The sequence below is a fragment of the Erpetoichthys calabaricus genome, chromosome 9 (genome assembly GCF_900747795.2).
Source record: "Erpetoichthys calabaricus chromosome 9, fErpCal1.3, whole genome shotgun sequence".
Lineage (NCBI taxonomy): Eukaryota > Metazoa > Chordata > Cladistia > Polypteriformes > Polypteridae > Erpetoichthys > Erpetoichthys calabaricus.
In genome coordinates this window covers 76,431,506-76,447,202 of record NC_041402.2, presented here as the reverse complement: position 1 = coordinate 76,447,202, position 15,697 = coordinate 76,431,506, and the positions used below count along the sequence as shown (strand labels likewise).

At 38.7% G+C, this 15,697-nt stretch overlaps 1 protein-coding gene across 1 annotated transcript in view; it reads right to left on the bottom strand.

Moving 5' to 3' along the window:
- ap1g1 (adaptor related protein complex 1 subunit gamma 1) overlaps positions 1–15,697 on the bottom strand; it is a 207,609-nt gene that overhangs the window by 127,830 nt on the left and 64,082 nt on the right. Inside the window, exons 5-6 of the mRNA XM_028809775.2 lie at positions 8,935–9,031; positions 8,240–8,316 (exon numbers count right to left, since the gene is read on the bottom strand). Coding sequence (XP_028665608.1) covers positions 8,240–8,316; positions 8,935–9,031 — 174 coding nt within the window. The remainder of the gene's footprint in view (positions 1–8,239; positions 8,317–8,934; positions 9,032–15,697) is intronic.

Genomic DNA, 15,697 nt, shown 5'->3' with positions numbered 1-15,697 from the left:
TTAATTATAACTTACAAAATTGAAATTCAAAATTTAAATATCACTCCATTAAATGAAGTTATTTCCGATCACTAATTACATTTGATTTAGTCCTGCCCTTGTCAACACACTCCCAGATTAAAACAAAGACAGTGCGACATCTAGATTGTAATTCTGCTTCAAAATTTATAGATACATTGAGTAAGTCGAGTGTAACTGAGGAAAACCATTCAAATCAGTTAACATCAAATGTAAATGTGGAAAACAATTTAGATCAGCTAACATCACATTATAATGTGACGTTGAGAGATGCTCTGGACACAGTGGCTCCCCTTAAAACAAAAGTGATCAAAGCACATAGAAGCTCTCCCTGGTTTAATGAAAACACTCGAGCTCTTACATTAGAGTGTCGAAAACTGGAGCGCAGATGAAGAACAACAAAGCTGCATGTCTTTCAAATTGCATGGACAGAGAGTGTTAATAAATATAAAAAAGCCCTCTTTAAAGCTCGCTCAGAATACTATTCTACATTAATAGATAACAATAATAAAAATCCTCGGGTACTGTTTAGAACAGTGGCTAAATTAACAAATGGAAATTCAGATCAACAGTGCAAAATACCAACAGATATTAGCAGTACAGACTTTATGAACTTCTTCAATGAGAAAATCAAAAATATAAGATCCCAGATCTCTGCATCACACTACAAATCAAATACTGGCTTAGCAGACCCTGTCTCACATTGCATTCAGCACTTTAGTAATTTTAATCCTGTAACTGAGCAGGAAGTCTACTACTTGTTCCCTAGATCCAGTGCCAACAAAACTAGTAAAAAGTGCAATGAATGTTCTTGCAGCGCCTATTCTAAACATTATCAGTAGTTCATTATTGCATGGCACAGTACCTGATACACTAAAAGCGTCAGTCATTAAACCATCCATCCATCCATCCATTTTCCAACCCGCTGAATCCAAACACAGGGTCACGGGGGTCTGCTGGAGCCAATCCCAGCCAACACAGGGCACAAGGCAGGAAACAATCCTGGGCAGGGTGCCAACCCACCGCAGGTCATTAAACCAGTACTTAAAAATTCAGACCTAGACCCACATATACTAAATAATTATAGGCCTATTTCAAATCTACCGTTTCTCTCTAAAATACTAGAAAAAGTAGTCGCCAATCAGCTTCAGTCACACCTTACGCATTACAATTTATTTGAGAAATTCCAGTCTGGTTTTCGCACTGGTCATAGTACAGAAACGGCACTAACGCGGGTTGTAAACGACATTCTGATATCCTCCGATGAAGGAAACTCCACTGTAATTATGTTGTTGGACTTAAGTGCAGCATTTGACACCATCGACCATTCTATTTTACTACACAGGCTAGAAAATGATGTTGGGCTTACAGGCACCGTGCTCGCTTGGTTTAGTTCTTATTTATCAAATCGATTCCAATATGTACAGAAATGTGCTGACAGTACTCCATTATTATACACAGAAGTTCAATATGGTGTCCCGCAGGGCTCAGTACTGGGACCTTTACTGTTTCACTTTACATGCTTCCAGTGGGATCTATCATTAGGAAACATAATGTTAATTTTCACTCATATGCAGATGACACCCAGTTATACCTCTCATTTAAATTAGATGAAGTTTCTCCGATGTTGTCTTTAATTAGTGGTCTTAGCGAATTAAAGGAGTGGATGAATGAGAACTACTTGTCTTTAAATACAGATAAAACAGAGATGTTAATTGTTGGAGGGAATGACGCTGATCATAACAATATTTTGTCAACATTTAACTCAGTTGGAATCCCAATTAATTTTACTGAATCAGCCCGCAATCTAGGAGTTATCTTTGACTCTAGCATGTCATTTAAAGCGCATATTACAAAGTTGTCCAAAACATGTTTCTTCCATCTTAAAAATGTTAGGAAATTAAGGCGCTTTCTAAATAAACAGGATTCTGAGAAATTAATTCATGCATTTATCTCTAGTAGGATTGACTACTGCAATGCAGTGTTCACTGGATGTTCAAACTGTTCTTTATACAGCCTCCAGTTAATACAAAATGCGGCTGCAAGAATTATTACAAGAACAAGAAAATACAAACACATAACTCCAGTTCTTAAATCCTTACACTGGCTCCCGGTTAAGTTTAGGGCAGATTTCAAAATCCTTCTTTTAACATATAAAGCATTAAATGGCCAAGGTCCAGCTTACTTGTCTGAACTTATCATGACTTACAAACCAGACTGCACATTAAGATCTCAAGCTGCTGGTCTGCTTATGGTTCCAAGGATTAATAAAATAACAATCGGAGTTCGAGCTTTTAGTTACAGGGCCCCTAAACTGTGGAATGGTCTGCCTGCTACTATAAGAGATGCCCCTTCGGTCTCAGCTTTTAAATCCCGGTTGAAGACTCACTACTTCAGGTTAGCATATCCTGACTAGAGCTGCTGATTAACTGTACATACTGCATCTCTGTTAGTCATTAGCACTAAAACATAAGTAACATGATAGTTAGAATTGGATACTAACCCTCATCTATTCCGTTTCTGTTCTCGGTACTCAAATGTGGCAGTTGGTGCCACGGCCCACCTGCCAAGTTGTTTTGCCTGCCTAAGGTAAAGTCATCCCTGATGGAGGATCGCAGGAATCGTGAGAAAGAGGGATCCTTTCATCGGATTGGCTGGCCCAACACTGTTTCAGCCGTGGAATGGCCAAATGGGGGAGGCAGCTTGATGGATGAGGTCTCCAGGAGTCTAAAATTATCTAAATCTTATTATGTGATATCATCTACTGTTAAATTCTGCTCCGTACTTCTAAAAAATTTATTTTTTTATTGAGGATTTGTTCTGTTCTGTGTATTGTATTGTGTTGTATTGACCCCCTTCTTTTGACACCCACTGCACGCCCAACCTACCTGGAAAGGGGTCTCTCTTTGAACTGCCTTTCCCAAGGTTTCTTCCATTTTTTCCCTACTAGGTTTTTTTTGGGAGTTTTTCCTTGTCTTCTTAGAGAGTCAAGGCTGGGGGGCTGTCAAGAGGCAGGGCCTGTTAAAGCCCATTGTGGCACTTCCTGTGTGATTTTGGGCTATACAAAAATAAACTGTATTGTATTGTATTGTACTCACATGTACAGCTAACACAAAGTCAGATTTAGCACACAGGAGTTCACCATATAAGAACTGCTAGGCAAGCATTTTAAGACAAGACAAGTTAAGGACAACTACAAAATGGGTAGTCAGACTGATGACCATTGTATACTATATCTGTGTGTCAAACTCAGCATGAAATTGTATCCTCTCTTTTCCTTGTTTGGAACGGCATGATTCACTTAAGTGGGGGCCTGCACATGAAGAAAGAGTATAAAGCCTTGGAACATTGCCTGGCACACCTCTGAATCCGACGGACGAATGGGAGAGAACGTCATCCGATCTGGAAAATCCTTCCAACACTGCAAGGAAAATGGCAGACTCTATACATCAGGGCCTCACTCCCGAAGGTCTTGTCATGGCTTCCTTCATCTGTTATGCCGCGTAAACCGTCATTAAAGAAAGCTATTTCTTACCGCCGTACCACTAAGGGAGGGGTATCGCCTTTTTATATTATATCTATATAGTTGCGGGTTGTGTAACATGCCACAATTAAAAAAGAACTCATTCCAACAAGGGAGCTAGTGCCTCCTGCTGGATACACTTGCTTACTCACTTATCAATAACACTATTTCCCGTTTAGTTAAAAAAGTTCCAATTTAGCAAGATGGTACATCTGGGTCAGAGGGAATTCAAAAGGAAATAACTTTTCAATATATAAATATTTAGAGTTAAAATACCCCTTATAATAAAAAAAGAATACCACAAAAATCACAAAAAACCTTGATGGATTTGATTGGTGTCTTATTGAAAAAAGAAAATTCACCATGACATATATATTTTTTTAAATTTCTCAATAACTTTTTTTTGTCACTATTTATTTCACTTTTTAATTAATATTATGCTAACTTACATGCTCAGCTAATTTACATACCACTGTGCGGGCAGTGTGCTTTATGTAAATGAAGGATGCAGTAAAACTAACTAACATTTCTTTCTTGTTTTTGCCGTCACAAAATACTGTGAACCCAGGATTTTTTTTCCTCCAGAAATAATAAAAGGGAAGTCAAACGACACAATGGTGTTGTATGAAAGCTTGGTAAGCTGTTTTTCTTTTCTTATGTGTCAGAGCATACAATGGTGGTATTTACAGAATCTGTTAATTGACAGTGACCAATGTTATTTGTATATCTATTACTGTTCTATGATATTTGGAAAGGCATGTGCATCGACTGGATAGAAGAACTGCCAGAAGTAAAAAGTACACTGACATGGTGTTTGTCTCCTTATTGTGAAGTTTGCCATGTTTCCAGTAATACTTTGTGGCAGATCTGGTTTGTATCAGGCCTAGTTCCCCTAAGCCACCAAGGAAGAAATTACAGTCTTAGATAGTGATGCTTGAATTGTAATTGGGAAATGCTCCACGTATAATACATCAGTGTAACACACAGGGTACCAGCACTTAAGTATATCCACTTCAATCCCTGCTTTTAATATACATTAACATCTGGCAAAAAAGACTAAAAGAAATACTACACTTGAATGAACAGAATACGCAAATGAAAACTATAAACACCCAATAAGAAATATACTCAAACTTCACATTATTTCTACCATTTACTGTTTCATTTCAAAAGAATATACTTTTCTGTAAAGCTGTCTTGCAAAGACCATCAACAAAAGCCAAGTCACTAAGAAAAGCAGGAATTGATATAATGCAGGGATGTTTTACTCATGGACAATTGTGCATGTTCAAGAGTAAGCAGCTCCAAAAACCTAATAATATTATCACTTATTGTTGGACTAATGTTATCCAAGATGACTTAACACTAGAATTGCCAACGCCTACGAAAAAACTCGTAAATCTGTCCCACCTTCAATCCCGTCGCACCTCTCCATCAGCGTCTTTTGTCTTGTAAATGTGTTGATAAGCAGCAAGCAGCCTGCTATCACATCCACCCACCGCTGCACAAAGTTTTCTCAGATCAAGTCTGTTTACTTGTGTGTCAGTTGCTTAGAGTTGTATAGACTAGAGTAAATACTATATCGTTATTTGGAATACATGCATTTCAGGTATATTATCTTATCTACAGCAATCTATGTAAACATCTTTAAAACAGAAAAGTTTTTCATGTTTTAGTAATAATTGACAAAATGTAGACAAAGTGTATAATGTGTGAAGCACTGAGTCCTAATATCAAATAAACACTTCCACAAAAGGTAAAACAAAACAAGTGTGATTTTATTCAAGAATATAACTGCAGAAAAAGAACCCGCGTTAGGGTGCGACATTGACACAGTTTCGCTACGACTGCTTTGATGGTTAAATGGTAAGAACTGCCGACTGCTAATCAAAGGGTCACGAGTTCGGCTCCAAATGACTCCGTTTTGAGAAGTGAGCTACTCTTATTACTATTTTAGAGTAATATAATACTCAGAACCAAACCTTTGGTTGCAATAAGCTTTTCATGCTCAGGTTCAAAATGTTTTGATCATCCTTAGCAATATGAATAAACACAATGTAATGAACAGTTGTTAATTTTCACAGTTTTAAAAACAAAGACAAATACTGTATCTGTTTCACTTGTTTCAAAGTAGATTAGGTTGGCATACTAACATTAGAACCAAAGTTAATTTGGTTTTCCAAGAAATTCATAAAAAAAAAAAAAAAAAAAAACGGATCCTGCACCCAGAATATTTATGTGACACACGGGTTAAAATGTTTTGCAACATTGGTATAAGTAGACCTGTAGTGGGTGTTTTACATCAAAGTGTTTATATCAGAGATACAGTGTATCAAAAAAAAGTAGCATTAATGCTTTATAATTTAAAATTGATCAAAGATTAAAAGGAGAAGACTGGTAAACAAATCAAATGCTTATTTTCAAATAAAGGAATCAACATTTTTAAAATGTAATCCAATGACCACTAAATAACTGATGAATTGGTTGTAGAAGATAATTGCATTTTATTCAGATTATTTATAGTTTTTGCAAGTGTTAATTTAAGATTATTTTCAAAAACATACAGTGGGTACTGTAGCCATTTGCTAACATCATTTAAATTAATTTTTTTCCTCATTAATGTACACACAGCACCCCATATTGACAGACAAAAAAAAGAATTTTTGAAATTGTTGCAGATTTATTAAAAAAGAAAAACTGAAATATCACATGGTCCTAAGTATTCAGACCCTTTGCTGTGACACTCATATATTTAACTCAGGTGCTTTCCATTTCTTCTGATCATCCTTGAGATCACCTTCATTTGAGTCCAGCTGTGTTTGATTATACTGATTGGATTTGATTAGGAAAGCCACACACCTGTCTATATAAGACCTTACAGCTCACAATGCATGTCAGAGCAAATGAGAATCATGAGGTCAAAGGAACTGCCTGAAGAGCTCAGAGACAGAATTGTGGCAAGGCACAGATCTGGCCAAGGTTACAAAAAAATTTCTGCTGCACTTAAAGTTCCCAAGAGCACAGTGGCCTCCATAATCCTTAAATGGAAGACGTTTGGGATGACCAGAACCCTTCCTAGAGCTGGCCGTCCGGCCAAGCTGAACTACCGGGGGAGAAGAGCCTTGGTGAGAGAGGTAAAGAACCACCCAAAGATCACTTTGGCTGAGCTCCAGAGATGCAGTCAGGAGATGGGAGAAAGTTGTAGAAAGTCAACCATCACTGCAGCCCTCCACCAGTCAGGGCTTTATGGCAGAGTGGCCTGTCGGAAGCCTCTCCTCAGTGCAAGACACATGACAGCCCGCATGGAGTTTGCTAAAAGACACCTGAAGGACTCTGAGATGGTGAGAAATAAGATTCTCTGGTCTGATGAGACCAAGATAGAACTTTTTGGCCTTAATTCTAAGCGGTATGTGTGGAGACAACCAGGCACTGCTCTTCACTTGTCCAATACAGTCCCCACAGTGAAGCATGGCGGTGGCAGCATCATGCTGTGGGGGTGTTTTTCAGCTGCAGGGACAGGACAACTGGTTGCAATCGTGGGAAAGATGAATGCGGCCAAGTACAGGGATATCCTGGACAAAAACCTTCTCCAGAGTGCTAAGGAACTCAGACTGGGCCAAACGTTTACCTTCCAACAAGACAATGACCCTAAGCACACAGCTAAAAATGAAGGAGTGGCTTCACAACAACTCTGTGACTGTTCTTGAATGGCCCAGCCAGAGCCCTGACTTAAACCCAATTGAGCATCTCTGGAGAGACCTAAAAATGGCTGTCCACCAACGTTTACCATCCAAACTGACAGAACTGGAGAGGATCTGCAAGGAGGAATGGCAGAGGATCCCCAAATCCAGGTGTGAAAAACTTGTTGCATCTTTCCCAAGAAGACTCATGGCTGTATTAGCTCAAAAGGGTGCTTCTACTAAATACTGAGCAAAGGGTCTGAATACTTAGGACCATGTCATATTTCAGTTTTTCTTTTTTAATAAATGTGCAACAATTTCAAAAATTCTTTTTTTTGTCTGTCAATATGGGGTGCTGTGTGTACATTAATGAGGAAAAAAATTAATTTAAATGATTTTAGCAAATGGCTGCAATATAACAAAGAGTGAAAAATTGAAGGGGGTCTGAATACTTTCCGTACCCACTGTATATGTTGTTATTCATCCATGTATTCATCCACTTTACAACCCAATTATTCCGTTTAATTTTAAAGCAAGCTAGGGCCCATCCTGGTAGCACTGGGCGGAATGTGGGAATCAACTCTGGATAAGTCACCTGCCCATTGTAGTGTAAACTCATACAAATATACTCATTCACTCAAGGCCAATTCAGAATCAAACGTTAGCTATACATTTCACACATCCAGGAGAAATGCTAGACTATATAAAGGAACTCGATCACAGTAAAAATGTTTGAACCTCACACAAGTAAATGACCAGGCTGGGATTCAAACCTAGGAATCCCAATGAATTTCTAACAGCTTTGTCATGATACTACCCTGTTTAATGATGAACTAATAAAACTTTGCTTAGATATAGGCTTTCCTCCAAGGCAACTAGTTTAATGCATTTAATACAACTTGTTAAAAAAACCTAATTTGATATATGCTGTTTCAAGCAAGTTACAAATTAATATGAATGGATTAACATTATTATTAATATTTTCAATGTATTTAGGGTATTTTTAAATGCTACGTACCTTTCTGAAATGTGCTAACATGTCCGGACTTCTTTCACACATTTCTGTGAGAAGAACTACAGAAGTGTGGAGGACACCTACAAAAAATATTCAATTGAATGATTTGCTTCAAAAAACGTATACATTATTCATATATATGGGTGTATAAAACGAATATACAATATTATTCTGTCCCCTAGTAGGGACTAAATACACAAAAATATGCAATATGAAAATATGGACCCCTCAAGGACATTTTTGACTGCCTAATTTGCTTCATTGAGCATCAATCACACAGTCTTCACATTAAGAAAATAATCAAAAAAATCTAAGGGTCAACACAATACTCAATACAAATGACATAATACTGCTATAAAAAAGTAATTACACTCCTTGGCAAGTGTAACATTTCACCGAGAAAATTCCATTTCTGTTGTTTTTTTAATTAATAATCATAAACTAATATTTCGTGATTTGTTACTCTACTGACAGCACTGAAATAAGTACCAGATTTGTATATTTTTATGTACAATATGAATAAACTTTCAGGAGGGTAATTTATTCATTGCATTGTAATTATATATATTTTTAGGAATATCCATTTGTACAAGTACATTCTCAAATGCTAAAAAACTAGAATAAAAAGGTTTGTTAAATTATGTAATTTTGCTTATGTACCTCAAATATATTTCAAAAGTGCGCAATTGATCTCTTACCATGATTTTTTTCGCTTAATAGGTTTTTTGTAGCTGGCAGGAACATTTCCATAAGTTCAGGCACCTTTCTAATAACGTGAACAGCACACAGTGCGGCCTGGAAACAAAAGTAAATTATATAAGTCATTTCACACAGCAAAAAATTTATGTCAGGGGTCTGAAGTTGGTCCTGGACAGTAGTAGTGGCAGTAGGTTTTTGTTCTAACCCTTATTGTTAATAAAAAGTCAAGTATTGCTGCTGAAGCTCTTGTTGACCAAGCAACATTTTAATACTTCATTTTAGATGTCTTACTTGTTAAGATTGTCCCACTCTTAATTACTTATTTTAGTCTTATAGAGATACATTCATAGTTTTTAATTGCTCAGGTATAGCAACTAGCTGTTCTAACTGGGATCACCCAGAAGAATGACATAATATACATTAAATGTGTAAAACAAATAAGCAAATCTGGCAGTAATGATCTCATTGTGACAGAAAGACAAGTGGTTTTTAAGTATTACTTAGTATCTAATGCTTCTGACTGTATTAATCCCTTGCAAATCTTTACTGAGATATTAAATGTAACATTTAGAAAAAGAGGAATACATTTTACTGCAAAGAACAATTCGTACAGCAAAAATAATAATGATGTCAGTAGTTCAGTAATGACATAGAAATGTTAGTTTGTGTAGAAGGCACCACAGTCAAAGTATAACTCTACTGGTGAGTGACAAAGGAGGACTGAGCAGCGCACACACACTCTGCAGCTCCTGGTGGATCCCCACGATGTGTCCGCCTCCTGTCACTCCCACCATCTAAAGAATAGTGTTACTCCAACCCAAGCACAGATTTCAATAGAAATGGTTTGCTTGCTTATTATTTGTCTTAGACAAAAATTGAATAGGGCCTTTTTAGTCTGTCATCAAAAGACCATTCAGAAAATGTATTTTTGATACAATCAATCATTAACACTAGAATTCCAGAATCCTACGAAAATATTCATACTCCTGGGCCACCTTAAATTCCCTCACATCTCCTCATCAGCGTCTTTGTTTTGCAAATGTGTTAAATCAACAAAAGCAGCAGGCAGCCTGCTCACTCATCCCCCACCAAGTCAGCTGTAGGTAGCTTTATGTGGGAGTGGTGTCTCTAGGTTAAATAATATATTGTTATTTGGAATGCATACATTTCTCGTATGTTCCATGTCTACAACGATCTGTGTAAATGTGGGATGACAGGAAATGCTACGCAACAAATGTTGAACATATAATTGAAACAAACTTTTTCATGTTATAGGAATAACTGACAAAATGTTGATGTTAAGTGTATAATGTGTGATGACTGAAGTCCAAATATCAAATAAACACTTTCACAAAAGGTATAACATCAACAAGTTCACTTTTATTCAAGAATATAACCAAAGAAAAAGAAAATGTTCAATTTACATATCACTGGCAATATGTAACAACTGAAACCCAACTATCAACGTCATTTGGCTGGTGCAGAGGTAAGGACTGCTATCTCATAATCAAGAGGTTGCAGGTTCAATCCCGGGTCTTCTTTGCATTTACCATTTTGAATAGTGAGCATCTATTACTGTTACTATTATATAATAAAAACACATTTGATTTAAGTCTCTAACAGCTGGTGTAAATTTATGGTCATTGAAAAAGCACAGAAGGGATAAAAGCAGACACACAAAGCAGCTCAATTATTTCTGCTTGGTGTCTTGTTGAACAAACAAGACACTACAGTGTCTATGGAGGATATTACTTTTCCTCGCACACGGACATTATTGAAGAATCCAAGAATAAAACTGAAAAAAAAAAAATCATTCAAATGACATGTTGATATAAATGTCCATGTGCGAGGTAAAGTAACATCTTTTACAAGTACCATAAATTTACACAGAATGTTACAGAGTCGCATCAAATCTATGCTTTTGTTATATGATAATAACAGAAACTCATTACTTAAAGCTCTAAATAAACAGAGGACACGGATTCAAACCTATCACCTCAGCATTTATAAATGGTAGCTTATTCACTGCGCCATCTACACAGATGAGTAATGGAGTAGCATTACCATTGTGACAACTGGTTGAAAATGAAATGCACAAGCACATGTCTTTTACTTCATACTCAGCAACATGTCAATTCAGCAATTTTTTTTGAATAAAAGCATACTTGTTTTGTTACACCTTTTGTGAAAATCTTTCTTGGATATTTGGGCATCAGTCTTCACACATCCTATATGTCATGTCAAAATTATGTCGTTATTACATATGAAAACATTTTCTGTTTTGGCCGTGTGTTCAGCATTTCTTGCCTTGCATTTCCTCTGTCATTCTATATTTATGCAGATCATTTTAGACACATGAAATGTACGAATTTCAAATCATGGTATTTCATCTATACTAATAAAAGGCAAAGCCCTCACTGACTCACTCATCACTAATTCTCCAACTTCCCGTGTAGGTAGAAGGCTGAAATTTGTCAGGCTCATTCCTTACAGCTTACTTACAAAAGTTAAGCAGGTTTCATTTCGAAATTCTACATGTAACGGTCATAACGGTCGACAACGTCCGCCATGTTAAACTTTTGTATTTATGGCCCCATCTTCACAAAATTTGGTAGGCGGCTTCCCTGCGCTAACTGAAACCGATGTACGTACTTATTTCAGAAGCTGTGAGAAAACAGAAAGAAGGAGGCGTGTCAGACGTCGTCGTCGTACATTTTCTGATGCAGCTAGACGGAAACAACTTCGTGACGCTGCCACCAAATACTCGCAGAAAAATCCATAAGTTCATAGACACGCTGTTGCTAAATACTCGCAGGCAAATCCACAAGTTAATAGAGCTTCTGTTTCTAGGTACGATCCCAATAATGAAAAGCGGCTCATACGAAAACAACAAAACAGTACACATTGGATCCATGGATGTTGACTGTGAGTATTGTCAAGCTCATAGGTGGAAATGCGAGTCTCCTGGTTTGTGCTGTAACGGTGGTAAAGTCTCTCTCACTCCTTTACATAAGCTTCCTGATCTTCTTGAGGGCCTGTTAAATGGCGAACATCCTCAAAGCGAGCATTTCTTGATCAACAGTCGAAAGTACAACAGCGCATTTCAAAGGACGTCATTTGGTGCTTACCAAATCGTTGAGGGAAATTTTATGCCTTCATTTAAATCCAGAGACAAGTGTATCACTTGATTGGCAGTCTTTTACCTATGCTGACTGAGGAACAAAAATTTTTGAAACTTTATTTCGTCCGGGACAATGAAAAGGAAACACAAATGCGGTGCGCTAACAGGCCGTCTGTCGCTCCAGTCTCTTCATTCCCTATCTTGCATCGCCACGGTATTGACGTCTCCCTGCAGATAACTGCAGCCTTTTTATTTAATCCACGGCTTCTCCGACGTTTAATTGTTCGTTTATTACGATTATAGTTATTGTGTAGGTATTTTAGACTTGGCTTACATTGTTCAGGTACACATTTCCTTTATCGTTCCAACTGTACCCCCATTAACATGTCTATCGAGGTGATCACCATCGATCAAACAACTGTCACTTACCGAGTGGTTTCCATGCCCAGAGATGGCGCCTGCCTTTTCCATTGTCTGTGTTACATATTGCATGACCATATCAGACTCACTCTTGATATCCGGAGGAAGATTGTGTCTTATGTATTGAATGACTGGGACAGGTTCAAGGTGTGGACTGATGACGGTACAGGAGATAATTATATTACACAGGAGCACTGTAAGAGTGAAATGCTTAAGCCCTTCACCTATGGTTCTGCATGTGAGTTGATGGCTGCCGCTGAATTGTTCGGTTGTCGCTTTCAAGTGTACCGAAATGGCCAAATATTTTACACCTTTGGACAACCGGCAATGCCTCTTAAACATCTTAGATTCACAGGTGACGATTTGAATAGAGGACACTTTAATGTTTATGAATGTTTAAACTCTCAAAAGATGGATGCGAAGTTATCGATGAAACTCATTTCAATTCAAACGCCTCCAATTTCCAGTAAGGCTCTGCTTCGCAATGACAATTAATAAGTCTCAGGGACAGACCCTACAAAAGGTTGGCATTGATTTAAGGCAAGATTGCTTTTCACATGGCCAACTGTACGTTGCATGCTCAAGAGTGAGCTCAGCACACAGCTTGGTCATATTACAACTGGAGGGCCGAACTGACAACGTGGTATACAAAGAAATCCTTAACAAATAATCTATATATATAATTCTCTAAGCCACCGCCAGAGCGGGCAAGACACCCATGAAAGCACGCAGGAAGGAGCCACGCCCACACCCATGAAAGCACGCAGGAAAGAGACACGCCCACCAACTCTAAGACCATTGGATACAACGAAAACTCGCAGAGCAAACGCCCACCAACTCGGACGCGACGCCTCGGAAAACATGTTTGTCTGTGCTACAGTCCAGATGCAGCTCTGAGCAACGTTGATTTTTCGGTTACGACGCACAACCGCGTGAAACATTGCAAACTGTTTTACACGCTACATACAGCAATTCGCATCCACGACAAACATGCGTCTTCTTAGATGGTCCTGTAGGAACACGGAAAACGTTTCCCCGCCCACCAACACTCCTTATTCCCCGGCCCGTGTCCACCCTCACTATCTAGGCATTCCCACTGCCAGCTCATGTGCCCGTACGCAACAACTCACCGACCACCCTGTAAGTCGCTTTCGTCTGTGCTAGGAGTTCACATGCACCTCTGAGCCACGTTGACTTTTCATTATTCTTTTCAGTTACGACGCACGCACCATCATCGCAAACTGTTTTACACGCCATGGTCTTAGAGTTGGTGGGCGGGTCTTCATGAGTTGCTCTTGCGAGCGGGTACATGACCATGCGGTGTGTATGCTTTGAGAACGAGTGTGGACACGACAGGACCACAGGTCACATCCACATGTTTATCGCGGATGTGAATTGCTGAATACAGCGTCAAACAGTTTGCGAGGGGTATCCCATGGGATCCTTAAAACAATCCTTTAAAACTGAGGTTAAAACACAATGAAGGAAGCAGTCTTTAAAAACCAATAAGCCCTGTGCTTCTGTTTCATTAGCGTCTCACCTGTTTCACCGATGCAGGCCCTGCAACAGTCGAGACGCTCTCTCAGCAGCTGACCTTCTCTGTGCCTGACTCCACTATAGGCTGCAACAAAATTATGAAAGTACGGGTGCATTTGTTTCACACAAGCTGTGTGTGTGGGTGGGTTGGTGTTAGTTAGTTAATTAGTTACTCGAAGGATTTCAAGATTTAATATGCACAAGCGGTAACACTGCAAAAGCAGCCCAAACCAGAAAAGACGGCTGGCAAAAAGTGGCCGACAAATTAAACGCGTGTGCATTGTACTTACTGAAAGAAGCGTTATGGATTTTGCAAATGTTCATTTTTTTCCCTCTGCTTAAAAAACATTTAAAAAGAGGCGTGATTATGCAGCGTATACTACGCGGGTTGGTATGCAGCGTGTAAAACAGTTTGTCGTGGATAATTTGTCTTTTACTATTACACGAAGACAATTTCCTGTTAATACTTCGTTACGTTTATATAGCGGTGTTCTCAGTATTCAAAGCGCTATCCACACAGGGAGGAACCGGGAAGCGAAACCACAATCTTCCACAGTCTCCTTACTGCAAAGCAGCAGCACTACTACAGCGCCACAAGGCAGTTAAAGAATACACCGGGCTCGATTTTGTTTTCACTTCTGTTTACAGAGATCGGGTCGTAGATAGCATTGTTGCAATGTTACTTTTCTTGGTGGCTTATTACATTACGGATGTTTCACATGTTCATTTTTTTCCCCTGTGCTTAGAAGACATTAAAAAAGTGTTTCTCAACTATGACTCCGGAACATCTCAGTACGCAAGCTATATTAAGCTTCAACAAAGAAGACTCGCTACACCTTAATCTACAAGTACTGACACTTATTCCTAACGACGAAGTAACTTTCACCAGCGTGGCCTTCTTCGTCACAGACGATCCCGCTTTCAGTCACGGACAATTATATGTTGCTCTCTCCAGAGGTCTATCTTCATTCACTCACAGTGTTATCCACAAACCCACCCCATTTGGACAACTGTGTCGTTCAGGAAGTGCTCACCCATCAATACATAATTATGCGGCGTATGCTACGCCGCGGGTTGGCTAGTTATTTGTATATTTTCCCTCAGTTTAAAAAGGTTTACTTTTCTTCTTAAAAATTTTAAGGCAGTACTTCGCCGCTGCGAAGTGCGGGTATTTTGTTAGTTACCTATATAATTCCTTACAAACTCATCACCACATAAACACTCCAACACAGACTTGAACTGTGAGGATTGCAGCAGGGTGATGTCTTCATCTGACTGAAAGGGGGAGGGCAACAGGCCGCGTTCTGCTAAACCACACATTTGCAAAACAAAAGCGGGCTATTAGCACATGCTGTGGAGCTACTAGCTTCTTGGAGTATGTCAGGAAAATTTTAAGGAGTTCATGGACAACAAAAAAAATTGTAAGCTTCAGGAATTCTAGTGTTAGAGTTACTGAATGACAAAGGTAAAAATCTCATTCTTTTTCAACACACAAATATGAAAAAATTTTCCATAATTATTGTGATCAACATAAACACCTGAAATCAGTGTTGTTTTGCTATTGTGGTACGCGGATAGGGGTGGTACCCAGCCAGGACACCCTAGAAGACCAGAGAAGGGCTTGTGCCTCCTCCACACCTCGAGGGGGCGACTGTCCTAAGGGCCACGGGTACACAGCTGGGAAA